Source organism: Zeugodacus cucurbitae, chromosome X, assembly GCF_028554725.1.
Source record: "Zeugodacus cucurbitae isolate PBARC_wt_2022May chromosome X, idZeuCucr1.2, whole genome shotgun sequence".
Lineage (NCBI taxonomy): Eukaryota > Metazoa > Arthropoda > Insecta > Diptera > Tephritidae > Zeugodacus > Zeugodacus cucurbitae.
This window is the reverse complement of record NC_071672.1, coordinates 4,734,160-4,750,835: the sequence shown is the minus strand read 5'-3', so window position 1 is coordinate 4,750,835 and position 16,676 is coordinate 4,734,160. Positions and strand designations below refer to the sequence as shown.

At 38.4% G+C, this 16,676-nt stretch overlaps 1 protein-coding gene across 3 annotated transcripts; it reads right to left on the bottom strand.

The window, feature by feature from the left end:
- Positions 1–763: 763 nt before the first annotated feature.
- On the bottom strand, positions 764–10,146 carry LOC114804947 (uncharacterized). Of its 3 annotated transcripts, none has more exons than XM_054235403.1 (2): positions 9,673–10,146; positions 764–1,923 (listed from the first exon to the last, which is right to left on the bottom strand). In XM_054235403.1, the coding sequence occupies exon 2, from the start codon at positions 1,915–1,917 to the stop codon at positions 1,264–1,266; it is 654 nt and encodes a 217-aa protein (XP_054091378.1). In that variant the 5' UTR covers positions 1,918–1,923; positions 9,673–10,146; the 3' UTR covers positions 764–1,263. The 3 variants fall into 3 exon arrangements, with proteins under 3 accessions (XP_054091378.1, XP_054091379.1, XP_028900989.2); XM_054235404.1 differs by lacking the exon at positions 9,673–10,146 and adding an exon at positions 8,755–9,233; XM_029045156.2 differs by lacking the exon at positions 9,673–10,146 and adding an exon at positions 2,143–2,633.
- Between the last annotated feature and the right edge of the window lie 6,530 nt (positions 10,147–16,676).

Below are 16,676 nucleotides of genomic sequence, written 5' to 3'. Positions count from 1 at the left end.
GACAAGAAAAGACAAGACAAGACCAGACAAGACAAAACAACACATGACATGACATGACAAGACAAGACAAGCCATGACACGACAAAACAACACAAGACAAGACAAAACAACACAACACACGACGGGACAGGACAAGACAAGACAAGACAAGACAAGACAAGACAAGACAAGACAAGACAAGACAAGACAAAACAAGACAAGACAAAACAAGACAAGACAAGACAACACAACACATGACATGACAAGACAGAACAGGACAAGACAAGACAAGACAAGACAAGACAAGACAAGATAAGACAAGACAAGACAAGACAAGACAAGACAAGACAAGACAAGACAAGACAAGACAAGACAAGACAAAACAACACATGACATGACAAGACAGAACAGGACAAGACAAGACAAGACAAGACAAGACAAGACAACACAACATACGACATGACATGACATGACAAGACAAGACAAGACAAGACAAGACAAGACAAGACAAGACAAGACAAGACAAGACAAGACAAGACAAGACAAGACAAGACAAGACAAGACAAGACAAGACAAAACAACACATGACATGACAAGACAGAACAGGACAAGACAAGACAAGACAAAACAACACAACATACGACATGACATGACAAGACAAGACAAGACAAGACAAGACAAGACAAGACAAGACAAGACAACACAAGAAAAGCCAAGACAAAACAAGACAAGACAAGACAAGACAAGACAAGACAAGACAATACAAGATGAACAATAACTCACCTTGATGTTCACTTTTGATTATCGAATCCCTTTTTTTAAAGGAAGAAAGAAACGCACTTGTTTCGGAATAAACGTTATAAATATTTATTGAATTTAATAATATTACACAATAATTCACGAATTATTTATGTATTTATATTGAACAACGTTATGATAAATGTATGTATCGTTAGTGATTTTAGTTTACAAAAATGGTTGTATTAAAAATGGATGTTAAATGTTGAAACATATAAGCGGGTGCCAAATATCGGAAAACCGGGATGCTGCGAACACGGAGGTGCGATGCGAACGACGTTATCGAAAAGAAAGGTGAAGTGCTATCCTTTCTATTCCTTTTTGTTAAAGTTTGTATGCTGTCATCGTGTTTTGATGTATGTGTGTGTGTGTGTGTTAACGTGTAGTGTTCTCTGGCGTGATGAGGTGGATGTAGTGTGGTGAAATGATATGAGTGTGTTTTTCGTTTTGACTCATTTAGCCATCCCGGCCCCCCTAGGCGAATGTTTAGCCTAGAAGCCGCTGTAACTGCTGTAGCGTGGCTACGACGCTGCTGAGGCCTGTTGACCGGCGGGATTGCGGCCTAGGCTGCTGACGTCGTGCTGATGTGGCACGGTGTTGCCAGTGACGGGATTCTGCAGACGGGGGTCCACGCCGGCGGTATTGTATCAAAGGGGCTCTTTGAGAACGCCTGATGTTATCACTGGTGCGAGGAGCCGCTTGTCGCCCTGCGTCGCGTCTGGTAGTGCGGTGCAGCAGCGTGTGATGCGAACGCACACAGATTTGGCAGCGATTGTTGGACGGGCACTCCTGCGTTGCGTGAGTAGTTCCCAGGCAATTTAGGCAATAGCCGTGTGCCTGTGCAACTTGTTGGCGTTGCATCGGTGGCATGCCTTTAAAAATGCCGCAGTGCGATAGTCGATGCGGGCGTCGACACAATGGGCATCGAATGCGCTGCAAATCCGCTGTTAGTGCGGGTGATGCTGGTGTTGATGCCATGCTATTGCCCGGGGCCGTTGGCGCGGTGGTGCCTGTTGTTGGTTGAGGCACGGCGGTTGGAATGGTGGTCCGGCGTGCTGCGATTGGGGCAGTTCCAGGGCGCGGAGCGGGAACAACCGAACGCATAGTTGGCGTTGATGGTGATGCCATTTCTACGTCCATATTGCTCTGTATAGAAAAATTGTTATATTAGTTATATGTATTGTGGAGTCAACAATAATATGAACATGAGTGCCACGTTATGTGGCATGCATAGATTGTTATTTCTTATCGGACATTTATGTTAGGGTTTTATGGCGTTTTTTGATGTTCGAGGTTTCGAGTTTGTAAGCGGTTTATCTGTTTTAACGATTTATTAATTAACATTCGGTTTTCGAGTATATTTACGTTTCTTTATCTTCGGCGTTTGGCAGAAAGCATAATTTGACGAGCGGTCTGGTTAGCGTTCCGGTTTGGGTGCGGAGATCAACTACTCGAACATGACCGTCGGAGCTGTAGTGAAGCTGCTTTATGCGTCCAAGTCGCCATTCCGAAGGTGGGAGACAATCGTCTTGTATAAGGACACAATCTCCAAGTTTTGGTTCTTTTCCTTGAACTTTCCAGCGGTATCTCTTGTGGAGGTCCTTGATATAGTCTTCCTTCCATCTACGGCTGAAATCATGATGGAGAATTTTAATTCGTTCCCATCTGTTTAATAAGGATAGCGACTCCACGCCTGGCTCAGGTATGGCCAGAATGGGTGCTCCTTTGAGAAAATGCCCGGGGGTTAAGGCTGTGAAGTCGTAGGGATCTTGCGAGAGTGGTGAGATAGGTCTAGAGTTAAGAACGGCTTCGATACGAGCGAGTAGTGTGGTAAACTCCTCATAATTGAACTTATGGTTACCTGCCATTTTCTTTAAATGGAATTTGAAGCTTTTTACTGCTGATTCCCAAAGTCCGCCCATGTGTGGAGAACATGGTGGTATGAATTGCCAATCGATCCCTTGGGGTGCATATTTTTTGACAATTTCAGGGGCTACTTCTTGGCTGAATTGTAAAAACTCCCTTTCTGTGGCTCTTTGAGCTCCGACAAAGTTTTTTCCATTGTCGCTCATAATTTTTAAAGGAAATCCGCGTCGTCCGACAAATCGTGCAAATGCTGCGAGAAAAGCCGCAGTAGTCAGATCGGAACATAGCTCTAGGTGTACTGCCTTTGTCGTAAAACATACAAAGACAGCCACATACCCTTTTCTAAATGAGGAAGACCTTAACATCGAGGCCTTTATCTGGAAAGGTCCAGCAAAATCAACCCCAGTGATGGTAAAGGGTAGAGCATAATTGCAGCGTTCAGGTGGTAAGGCTGCCATGATCTGCGTACGCATCTTGTGCTTGTATATCGTACACTGTTTACACATGAAGATGGTTCTTTTAATTTGTGGCTTTAGTCGCGGTATATAAAATTCTTGCCGGACCATTTGTTGCATCAGGCGATGCTCACCATGCAGTGTAAGCTGATGGAGATATATCAGAAATAAATTGGTAAAACGGGATTTCTCTGGAATAATAATGGGATATCGTTCGTTATAACTAAGGCTGGAATTTGCTAGTCTTCCATTTGCCCGTATTAATCCCTTAGCGTCCAGGAATGGGTTAAGGACGAGAAGTGAGCTTCCTTTTTCGAGAGGTCGTTTTTCCAGTAGCTTTGATTTCTCTCGACTGAAATAGCGAGTTTGGGTATATAAGATGAGACTGACCTTGGCATGTTGCAAGTCGGAATGAGTTAGTTGTGCGCAATGATCACTTGATATTCTCTTAATTTTTTGTTTAATCCTTTGGATGAATTTGTGGATGTAAGCGATTACCCTTAGTGCTCTAGGGAGTGATGAAAATCGGTGGAGAATATCATCCTCTTCGGGAGTGATATGAAAATTTTCAATTTTCCGACTTTCCGGCGGAATTATATTCCGAGCAGGAGATTTTGGCCAGAATTCTTGTGACTCTGTTAGCCATGTAGGACCGTTCCACCAGAGTGTAGTGCTGGTGAGGTGAAGTGGTTTGCAACCTCTTGTGCCAAGATCCGCTGGGTTATCTGCACTTGCAACATGTTGCCACTTTGCTGGGCCAACTAAGTCTAATATTTGAGATATACGGTTAGAGACATACGTCTTCCAAGTATAGGGTGGTTTTTCTAACCATGCTAGAACTATTTCTGAGTCTGACCAAAGATACATTTTGTGATCGTTTAATTTGAGATGGGTTTGAACTATTGAAATTAATTTTGCTAACAGAAGAGCGCCATTCAGTTCGAGCCGTGGCAGGCTTAGTGTCTTCAAAGGTGCAACTTTGGCTTTGGCTACCAAAAGATGTGAAGATATTTTACTATCGTACTGAGTTCGTACGTAGACAGTTGCGCAATATGCCTTTTCAGAGGCGTCACAGAAACCGTGTAATTCTACATTAATGTCAGGGCTGAAGTTTACCCATCGAGGGATTCGAATTTCTGATATAGTGTGTAAGTTGTTAGCAAATTGAACCCATTTTGTTAAGCGTATAGGTTTTACCTGTTCATCCCATTCAGTGCCATCTTGCCACAATTCTTGAATGAGGATTTTGGCTTGAATCATTATTGGCGAAAGCCATCCTGCGGGGTCGAAAAGTTTTGCTACCGAGGAAAGTATTTGGCGTTTGGTTATGGCGGACCTTGCAGATATTGACTCAATTGTATATGAGAATTGATCTGTTATCGCATTCCATTGAATCCCTAGTGTTTTTGTTGTACTAGCCTTTTCAAACTTAAGGAAGTCTGTATCTAATAAGTCTTCCTTTTTTATATCTTTTATTATTTCGGGGTGGTTTGATGTAATTTTCTTGAGGGGAAACCCTGCTGAATTAAGTGCTTTGATCACTTGAGATAGTGATTCGCTCGCTAATGGGATACTGTGGCTACCTGATAGTATGTCGTCCACGTATGTTTGTGTTTGCAACACAGAAGATGCTAGGGGCAAATTAGTTTCGCATGTTTTTGCAACTTCATGTAATGTCCTAATGGCTAAATAAGGTGCGCAATTGATGCCAAAGGTAACTGTTTTAAGTTTGTAGTCGCTAATTGGACTATTAATTGAATTGCGGAAGACTATGCGTTGGAAATCTTGGTCATCTTCATGTACCATAATTTGCCTGTACATTTTTTCAACGTCTCCGTTAAAAACGTATTTAAACATGCGCCAATTTAGTATTAGCAACATGAGGTCAGGTTGTAATGTTGGCCCTGTGTATAGTACGTCATTGAGTGATTTGCCTGAGCTCGTACATTTTGAGGCATTGAAAACCACTCGTACTTTCGTTGTAATTTTATCTGGTCTTATTACCCCATGATGTGGAAGGTAAAAAGACAAATATCTACCTTTGGAAATTTTCTCATATGGTACAGTCTCTTCCATATGATTGAGGTCAAGATATTCCTCCATCACATTATCATATGCTGATTTAAGCTCACTTTTCTTTATCAGGCTTTTTTCCATGCTTAGGAATTGCTGGACTGCTGATATTCTAGAGTGGCCAAGAGCTGTGGTTTCTGGAAAAGTAGGTTTGAATGGGAGTCGCACAACATAACGACCATGTTCGTTTCTTGTTGTTGTGGACTTGTAGTAGGCTTCGCATGCCTGGTCTTCTTCTGAAAGTTGAGTGATTTGAGGTAATTCTTCTACTTCCCAGAATTTTTTAAGTTGGTTATTTAAATATTCGTTTGTGATGTTTTCCACTTGTGTTGTGAAAGAATTTATTTTTTCAGTGACTTGGCCACTTATAATCCACCCAAAGATTGTATTTTGGGCTAACAATTTATTGGAGATTTTCTCAATACCTTCAAGAATTATTTGAGGTATTAAGTCACTGCCTAATAATATGTCGATTTGGGATGGGGTATGACAGTTGGGATCTGCTAACTTGAGATGTGAGCATTTTTCCCAGTGTTTTTTATTAACTTCATAGCTTGGAAGCAAATTTGTAAGTTGCGGTAGAACGATGGCTTGCGCATCTATTCTAATATCCGCACTTGGAGATACTATGGTGATTGGGCATATTTTGTTGGAATTTTGAATAATGCTCCCGCCCATTCCCGAGATTTGAAAGTTAGAATGTTTTATTGGCAGTTTGAGCCGATTTTGAACCTTTGAAGATATAAAGGATCTTTGAGAGCCTTGATCTATTAGTGCTCTTAGTTTGAATAAATCACCTTTATGTTCAATGGTGATGACCGCAGTGGGTGAAAGAATTTTGCTTTCATTTTCTGAATGAAGCGCTTGAATTTTTGCTGCTTTAGAGCATGATGGTTGTTCTTCCCTTTTTTCGGGATTTGATATTTCGGGATTATTTGATGTGGTCGTAGCGACTAACCCCGTGGTTTTATTAAACTTATTTTGCTTCATATTTTGAAAATTAGTAATGTGAAGCAGTGAGTGGTGTCTTCGTTGACAATATACACAATTGAATTTGCTTTCACAGTCTTTTGTCATATGATTATTCGACCGACAGTTTATGCAAAGTCTATGTTGACGGACAACATTGTTTCTATCTGAAACGGGTAATTTTTTGAATATCTCGCAAGATCTTAATTTATGACCTTCTTTACAGAGGTCACACAACGATTGCCGTTGATTATTTTGATTTGAAACGAATGTGTGACTTTTATTGACAGGTCTATTATATTGCATATTATTGCTGGCTTGAGGCTTAAACGAGGTTTTACTCGACTCATTTTGATGACTTGATATATTCATATTTTGGCTGCCCATTCGCTCAGCTATCTCGTACTGAGCAGCGAGGAATTTCTTCATTTGCTCCCAAGTGGGCATTACTCTTCTATCGTCAAGTGATTGCTCCCATCGTAGTACCGCAGCCTGAGGGAGTTTTTCTGTACAGATAGTTACTATCATATGGTCCCAATATTCTACGGGAGAATTTTGTGTTTTTAACACTGACAGGCAATTAGTCACTGTCGAGTAAAATTTTTGATATTCCTGGCTGGATTCTTGTTTAATTTTTGGATAATGTAATATAGTTTTTATAGGGTTTTCTATCATTACCCTTTTATTTTCATATCTTTGAACTAGTGCATCCCAAGCCAGCTTAAAATTGTCGCCATTTACATCGAATTGCTTGACGATAATGCCTGCTTCCCCTTGTGTCTTGTACCTTAGTTGGAATAGCTTTTGTGCTTCTGCAAGTCTAGGATGGTTTATGTAAAGGGCTGTGAACATGTCCCGGAAGGACGGCCATTGTTCATAACATCCAGTAAAAACTTCAGTATCACAAGTTGGTACATTTAGATACATGCCTTTATCTAGGTCTTCTTTTGTTGTTGTGACTTCTCTGGGAGGGGGAGTAGTGGCGCTATTTGGCCTTAATACATTTAACTGTTCGCTTATCATTCCCTTTATTATTTCTTTATGACCACGGCAATTATTTAATTTGGCTGTCGCCGAAGCTTTTATGTTTTCTGGGAGTTCAGCGTCGTCAGCATCAATTACTGTATCGTACGCTGCCAGAAGGCGTGCCCATATTTCGTGGACACTTTCGAGTTTTACTTTTAAAACCGATTCCGTGGTGTCAGCAATAGGGGAAGCTTTGAATTGCGTGCAATAGTTTATAAAAGTATCACTTTCAGTGATGAATCTTGATAGTAAAGGATCTTTTGATCTTTTTTGTTTTACACTCTGCTTTGAGCGTGTAGCTTCTGCAGGTGTGTTTTGTGGTTTATCTTCATCAGCCATTTTCGGAATTTGTAAAAATTGACTTGATTTAGATTCTTTTGAGTCTGTGCTCATTTAGAATTGAAAATTTGATAAGATAAATTGTTTGTTGTTAACTGATAGTGTTAACTGATAAATCTCGAAAACCGAAACTCTTTTTGGAAATAAGAGTTATTAAAATTATTAAATTTGCTAAAATACGCGTTAATCGTTTTTGTTGACCGCACGTTTGTATTTACTTGCGATTTTATATTTATATTATATATTACGGACTTATCCGTATGTCCTTGTATATTAGCGCTCGTAAAAGTGGTAAAGAAGGTCAGTAACCTTTGTACATATGTGTGCACGCTATGTGCCTATTTATGTGCATATGATATGCTGAATTGGTTGGTATACAATCCTGCTTGTTTTTGTAGTACAAAGAACAAGGGGTATTGTTGTAATAATATTTGCCTATACGGACTTAAATTGTTTATATATGTACTTATATATTATAATACTCTTACCAGCTTATACGTGTATTTTGTATTTTAACCGTTTTTTTTTTTTTTTTTTTTTTAGAAAAAATTATATGCTCGCTTTTTTTTTTTTGATTTATTAAGATTTTTATATTTGCATATACCCGGATGTAGGGTGCATTACCGCGTATGCAAATGAATACCGTGTATCTGTTTGTGTAGATATGTATACTTATATTAGCGCGATAAGAAGAGAGCGAGAAAAGAAAAGTGAAAATGTGAAGGTGATTAACCTCTGCACATGTGGATATATGAGTTAATATGTTTCAATATAATAATTTGTGTTTGAATGTTTGTTTATTTGTATTAGTAAGTACTAAGTTATGTTTGTTGCCTTTATGTATATTAGACTTATGGTTTTGATAAGTGAATATGTAAATATGTATGTTTGAAATTGTTCTCTTTGCTATGGATTTTGTGTGCCTTTTGCTTACCTATTTTATGCAATCCTGCTTACTGTTTGAAAAAACAGAAGGGGTATTGCTTGAAAGTTTTGCAAGTAAGTACTTGAATATAATTTGTTGGTTTTCTATTTTCTATAGGTGTGTTTGTGTACACAAGGGTAAGCATATAAGGCCGGAAATGATTACCTTATGTTTTTATATAAATATATTGATTATATATTTTAGCAAACTGTTTTTTATTCCCGTTTTGGAATCGTTCAAACGGATTATATTGGTTTTATATCTGATAAAACCGTTTGATATCATACATATTTACATATGTTAACAAAAATGGAAAGGACTTACTTTGTCTCGCCTCAAGGGGTTTTTGGGAGAATACGTATGTAAAATTGGATAATTTTGTAGTTATTATCCCCTGCTTTTGTTTTAGTTTCCTCCTGTGTTTAGTGATCCTCTACTCCAATTTCCTCCTGTGTTTAATGTTCTTTCCTAATTTCCTCCTTTGTTTAGTGTCCTCTTGCTCCCGTTTCCTCCTTTGTAGATTGTTTCAATATGACTTCGTTGCTTTATTGTGTTATTATATTTTTCTAATTATTTCGCGCCCGATTTATATTTTAAATTTTTGGTGTTTTTATAGTTTTCATTTTATAGTTAGAACGCGCCCGATTTCTGTTTTAAATTTTAGTTTCGCGCGCGTTTGAATTTTATTTTGTTTAACATCTATGTAATTTTTTTGTTTGTTTTTTTTCACAGCATTAAACATATATGTATTTTTATTATATTTTTGTTGTTTTGTATTTGTATGTAAAAAGTCGCAGAACAATATAACTTTACAGATTTTAATTATTTTTGTAAATTTTTTTTTTATTTTATTTATTACTATTTTTTTTGTTTTTATAAAATTTAGTTATATTTAAATATGTATGTTTTGAATATTTGCACTGCACATTTCTTTATTTGGTAAATATTTTATTTTATTTATATCTGTACCTTTTTGTAGCACAGTGTATACTAAATATATACATATGTATATACTGTATGTACCTTAAATAATATAGGTCACTGCACTTGCTGTTTCGCGAAACCGGTTTTTGGCACAATTTTGTTGTTTGGTTTTCTTTTTTGTTTGATTTTGTTTGTCACTTGTATAATTTTTATTATTTTATTAAACACTTTTTCACATATATGTATATTAATTTTTTTATATTTATTTAGCCACAGTGCCTTTCTTTGTGGCTCGAAGGACCATGAACAATAACTCACCTTGATGTTCACTTTTGATTATCGAATCCCTTTTTTTAAAGGAAGAAAGAAACGCACTTGTTTCGGAATAAACGTTATAAATATTTATTGAATTTAATAATATTACACAATAATTCACGAATTATTTATGTATTTATATTGAACAACGTTATGATAAATGTATGTATCGTTAGTGATTTTAGTTTACAAAAATGGTTGTATTAAAAATGGATGTTAAATGTTGAAACATATAAGCGGGTGCCAAATATCGGAAAACCGGGATGCTGCGAACACGGAGGTGCGATGCGAACGACGTTATCGAAAAGAAAGGTGAAGTGCTATCCTTTCTATTCCTTTTTGTTAAAGTTTGTATGCTGTCATCGTGTTTTGATGTATGTGTGTGTGTGTGTGTTAACGTGTAGTGTTCTCTGGCGTGATGAGGTGGATGTAGTGTGGTGAAATGATATGAGTGTGTTTTTCGTTTTGACTCATTTAGCCACAAGACAAGACAAGACAAGACAAGACAAAACAACACATGACATGACAAGACAGAACAGGACAAGACAAGACAAAACAAGACAAGACAAGACAAAACAACACATGACATGACAAGACAGAACAGGACAAGACAAGACAAGACAAGACAAGACAAGACAAGACAAGACAAGACAAGACAAGACAAGACAAGACAAGACAAGACAAGACAAGACAAGACAAGAAAAAACAAGACAAGACAAGACAACACATGACATGACATGACAAGACAGAACAGGACAAGACAAGACAAGACAAGACAAGACAAGACAAGACAAGACAAGACAAGACAAGACAAGACAAGACAAGACAAAACAACACATGACATGACAAGACAGAACAGGATAAGACAAGACAAAACAAGACAAGACAAGACAAAACAGCACATGACATGACAAGACAGAACAGGACAAGACAAGACAAGACAAGACAAGACAAGACAAGGCAAGACAAGACAAGACAAGACAAGACAAGACAAGACAAAACAACACAACACAACATACGACATGACATGACATGACAAGACAAGACAAGACAAGACAAGACAAGACAAGAAAAGAAAAGACAAGACAAGACAACACAAGACAAGACAAGACAAAACAAGACAAGACAAGACAAGACATGACCAGACAAAACAAAACAAGACAAGACAAAACAACACAACATACGACATGCCATGACCTGACAAGACAAGACAAGACAAGACAAGACAGGACAAGACAACACAAGACAAGACAAGACAAGACAAGACAAGACAAGACAAGACAAGACAAGACAAGACAAGACAAGACAAGACAAGACAAGACAAGACAAGACAAGACAAAACAAGACAAGACAAGACAACACATGACATGACATGACAAGACAGAACAGGACAAGACAAGACAAGACAAGACAAGACAAGACAAGACAAGACAAGACAAGACAAGACAAGACAAGACAAGACAAGACAAGACAAGACAAAACAACACATGACATGACAAGACAGAACAGGACAAGACAAGACAAAACAAGACAAGACAAGACAAAACAGCACATGACATGACAAGACAGAACAGGACAAGACAAGACAAGACAAGACAAGACAAGACAAGGCAAGACAAGACAAGACAAGACAAGACAAGACAAGACAACACAAGACAAGGCAAGACAAGACAAGACAAGATAAGACATGACAAGACAAAACAAGACAAGACAAAACAACACAACACAACATACGACATGACATGACATGACAAGACAAGACAAGACAAGACAAGACAAGACAAGACAAGACAAGACAAGACAAGACAAGAAAAGAAAAGACATGACAAGACAACACAAGACAAGACAAGACAAAACAAGACAAGACAAGACAAGACATGACCAGACAAAACAAAACAAGACAAGACAAAACAACACAACATACGACATGCCATGACCTGACAAGACAAGACAAGACATGACAAGACAAAACAAGACAAAACAAAAGAAGACAAGACAAGACAAGACAAGACAAGACAGGACAAGACAACACAAGACAAGACAAGACAAGACAAGATAAGATATGACAAGACAAAACAAGACAAGACAAAACAACACAACATACGACATGACATGACATGACAAGACAAGACAAGACAAGACAAGACAAGACAAGACAAGACAAGACAACACAAGACAAGACAAGACAAAACAAGACAAGACAAGACAGAACAGGACAAGACAAGACAAGACAAGACAAGACAAGAACAACAAAACAAGACAAGACAAGACAAGACAAGACAAGACAAGACAAGACAAGACAAGACAAGACAAGACAAGACAAGACAAGACAAGCCAAGACAAGACAAGACAAGACAAGACAAGATAAGACATGACAAGACAAAACAAGACAAGACAAGACAAGACAAGACAAGACAAGACAAGACAAGACAAGACAAGACAAGACAAGACAAGACAAGACAAGACAAGACAAGACAAGCCAAGACAAGACAAGACAGAACAGGACAAGACAAGACAAGACAAGACAAGACAAGACAAGAACAACAAAACAAGACAAGACAAGACAAGACAAGACAAGACAAGACAAGACAAGACAAGACAAGACAAGACAAGACAAGACAAGACAAGCCAAGACAAGACAAGACAAGACAAGACAAGATAAGACATGACAAGACAAAACAAGACAAGACAAGACAAGACAAGACAAGACAAGACAAGACAAGACAAGAAAAGACAAGACAAGACAAGACAAGACAAGACAAGACAAGACAAGACAAGACAAGACAAGACAAGACAAGACAAGGCAAGGCAAGACAAGACAAGACAAGACAAGACAAGACAAGACAAGACAAGACAAGACAAGACAAGACAAGACAAGACAAGACAAGACAAGACAAGACAAGACAAGACAAGACAAGACAAGACAAGAAAAGAAAAGAAAAGACAAGACAAGACCAGACAAGACAAGACAAGACAAGACAAGACAGGACAAGACAAGACAAGACAAGACAAGACAAGACAAGACAAGACAAGACAAGACAAGACAAGACAAGACAAGACAAGACAAGACAAGACAAGACAAGACAAGACAAGACAAGACAAGACAAGACAAGACAAGACAAAACAAGACAAGACAAGATAAGACAAGACAAGACAAGATAAGACATGACAAGACAAGACAAGAAAAGAAAAGACAAGACAAGACCAGACAAGACAAGACAAGAAAAGACAAGACAAGACAAGAAAAGAAAAGACAAGACAAGACCAGACAAGACAAGACAAGACAAGACAAGACAAGACAGGACAAGACCAGACAAGACAAGACAAAACAAGGCAAGACAAGATAAGACAAGACAAGACAAGATAAGACATGACAAGACAAGACAAGAAAAGAAAAGACAAGACAGGACAAGACCAGACAAGACAAGACAAGACAAGACATGACATGACAAGACAAGACAAGACAAGACAAGACAAGACAAGACAAGACAAGACAAGACAAGACAAGACAAGACAAGACAAGACAAGACAAGACAAGACAAGACAAGACAAGACAAGACAAGACAAGACAAGACAAGACAAGACAAGACAAGACAAGACAAGACAAGACAAGACAAGACAAGACAAGACAAGACAAGACAAGACAAGACAAGATATGACAAGACAAGACAAGACAAGACAAGACAAGACAAGACAAGACAAGACAAGACAAGACAAGACAAGACAAGACAAGACAAGACAAGACAAGACAAGACAAGACAAGAAAAGACAAGACAAGACAAGACAAGAAAAGACATGACATGACATGACAAGACAAGACAAGACAAGACATGACAAGACAAGACAAGACAAGACAACACAAGACAAAACAAGACAAGACAAGACAAAACAACACAACATACGACATGACATGACATTACAAGCCAAGACAAGACAAGACACGAAAAGAAAAGACAAGACAAGACAAGACAAAACAAGACAAGACAAGACAACACAACACAAGACAAGACAAGAAAAGACAAAACAAGAAAAGACAAGAAAAGAAAAGACAAGACAAGACAAGACAATACAAGACAAGACAAGACAAGACAAGGCAAGACAAAACAACACATGACATGACATGACATGACAAGACAAGACAGAACAGGACAAGACAAGACAAGACAAGCCAAGACAAGACAAGACAAGACAAGACAAGATAAGACATGACAAGACAAAACAAGACAAGACAAGACAAGACAAGACAAGACAAGACAAGACAAGACAAGACAAGACAAGACAAGACAAGACAAGACAAGACAAGACAAGACAAGCCAAGACAAGACAAGACAGAACAGGACAAGACAAGACAAGACAAGACAAGACAAGAACAACAAAACAAGACAAGACAAGACAAGACAAGACAAGACAAGACAAGACAAGACAAGACAAGACAAGACAAGACAAGACAAGACAAGCCAAGACAAGACAAGACAAGACAAGACAAGATAAGACATGACAAGACAAAACAAGACAAGACAAGACAAGACAAGACAAGACAAGACAAGACAAGACAAGACAAGACAAGACAAGAAAAGACAAGACAAGACAAGACAAGACAAGACAAGACAAGACAAGACAAGACAAGACAAGACAAGACAAGACAAGGCAAGGCAAGACAAGACAAGACAAGACAAGACAAGACAAGACAAGACAAGACAAGACAACACAAGACAAGACAAGACAAGACAAGACAAGACAAGACAAGACAAGACAAGACAAGACAAGAAAAGAAAAGAAAAGACAAGACAAGACCAGACAAGACAAGACAAGACAAGACAAGACAGGACAAGACAAGACAAGACAAGACAAGACAAGACAAGACAAGACAAGACAAGACAAGACAAGACAAGACAAGACAAGACAAGACAAGACAAGACAAGACAAGACAAGACAAGACAAGACAAGACAAGACAAGACAAGACAAGACAAGACAAGACAAGACAAAACAAGACAAGACAAGATAAGACAAGACAAGACAAGATAAGACATGACAAGACAAGACAAGAAAAGAAAAGACAAGACAAGACCAGACAAGACAAGACAAGAAAAGACAAGACAAGACAAGAAAAGAAAAGACAAGACAAGACCAGACAAGACAAGACAAGACAAGACAAGACAAGACAGGACAAGACCAGACAAGACAAGACAAAACAAGGCAAGACAAGATAAGACAAGACAAGACAAGATAAGACATGACAAGACAAGACAAGAAAAGAAAAGACAAGACAGGACAAGACCAGACAAGACAAGACAAGACAAGACATGACATGACAAGACAAGACAAGACAAGACAAGACAAGACAAGACAAGACAAGACAAGACAAGACAAGACAAGACAAGACAAGACAAGACAAGACAAGACAAGACAAGACAAGACAAGAAAAGACAAGACAAGACAAGACAAGACAAGACAAGACAAGACAAGACAAGACAAGACAAGACAAGACAAGACAAGACAAAACAACACAACACACGACAGGACAGGACAAGACAAGACAACACAAGACAAGACAAGACAAGGCAAGACAAGACAAGACAAGACAAGACAAGACAAGACAAGACAAGACAAGACAAAACAACACAACACACGACAGGACAGGACAAGACAAGACAACACAAGACAAGACAAGACAAGGCAAGACAAGACAAGACAAGACAAGACAAGACAAGACAAGACAAGACAAGACAAGACAAGACAAGACAAGACAAGACAAGACAAGACAAGACAAGACAAGACAAGACAAGACAAGACAAGACAAGACAAGACAAGACAAGACAAGACAAGACAAGACAAGACAAGACAAGACAAGACAAGACAAGACAAGACAAGACAAGACAAGACAAGACAAGACAAGACAAGACAAGACAAGACAAGACAAGACAAGACAAGATATGACAAGACAAGACAAGACAAGACAAGACAAGACAAGACAAGACAAGACAAGACAAGACAAGACAAGACAAGACAAGACAAGACAAGACAAGACAAGACAAGACAAGACAAGACAAGAAAAGACAAGACAAGACAAGACAAGACAAGAAAAGACATGACATGACATGACAAGACAAGACAAGACAAGACATGACAAGACAAGACAAGACAAGACAAGACAACACAAGACAAGACAAGACAAAACAAGACAAGACAAGACAAGACAAGACAAGAAAAGAAAAGACAAGACAAGACATGACACGACAAAACAAGACAAGACAAGACAAAACAACACAACATACGACATGACATGACATTACAAGCCAAGACAAGACAAGACACGAAAAGAAAAGACAAGACAAGACAAGACAAGACAAGACAAAACAAGACAAGACAAGACAACACAACACAAGACAAGACAAGAAAAGACAAAACAAGAAAAGACAAGAAAAGAAAAGACAAGACAAGACAAGACAATACAAGACAAGACAAGACAAGACAAGGCAAGACAAAACAACACATGACATGACATGACATGACAAGACAAGACAGAACAGGACAAGACAAGACAAGACAAGACAAGGCAATACAAGACAAGACAAGAAAAGAAAAGACAAGACAAGACAATACAAGACAAGACAAGACAAGACAAGGCAAGACAAAACAACACATGACATGACATGACATGACAAGACAAGACAGAACAGGACAAGACAAGACAAGACAAGACAAGACAATACAAGACAAGACAAGAAAAGAAAAGACAAGACAAGACAAGACAAGACAAGACAATACAAGACAAGACAAGACAAAACAAGACAAGACAAGACAAAACAACACATGACATGACATGACATGACATGACAAGACAGAACAAGACAAGACAAGACAAGACAAGACAAGACAAGACAAGACAAGACAAGACAAGACAAGACAAGACAAGACAAGACAAGACAAGACAAGACAAGACAAGACAAGACAAGGCAAGGCAAGACAAGACAAGACAAGACAAGACAAGAAAAGAAAAGACAAG

What these genes read in the sequence shown, in the direction of transcription:
- LOC114804947 (XM_054235403.1), bottom strand. Translation starts at nt 1,917, where the DNA reads ATGGACGTAGAAATGGCATCACCATCAACGCCAACTATGCGTTCGGTT.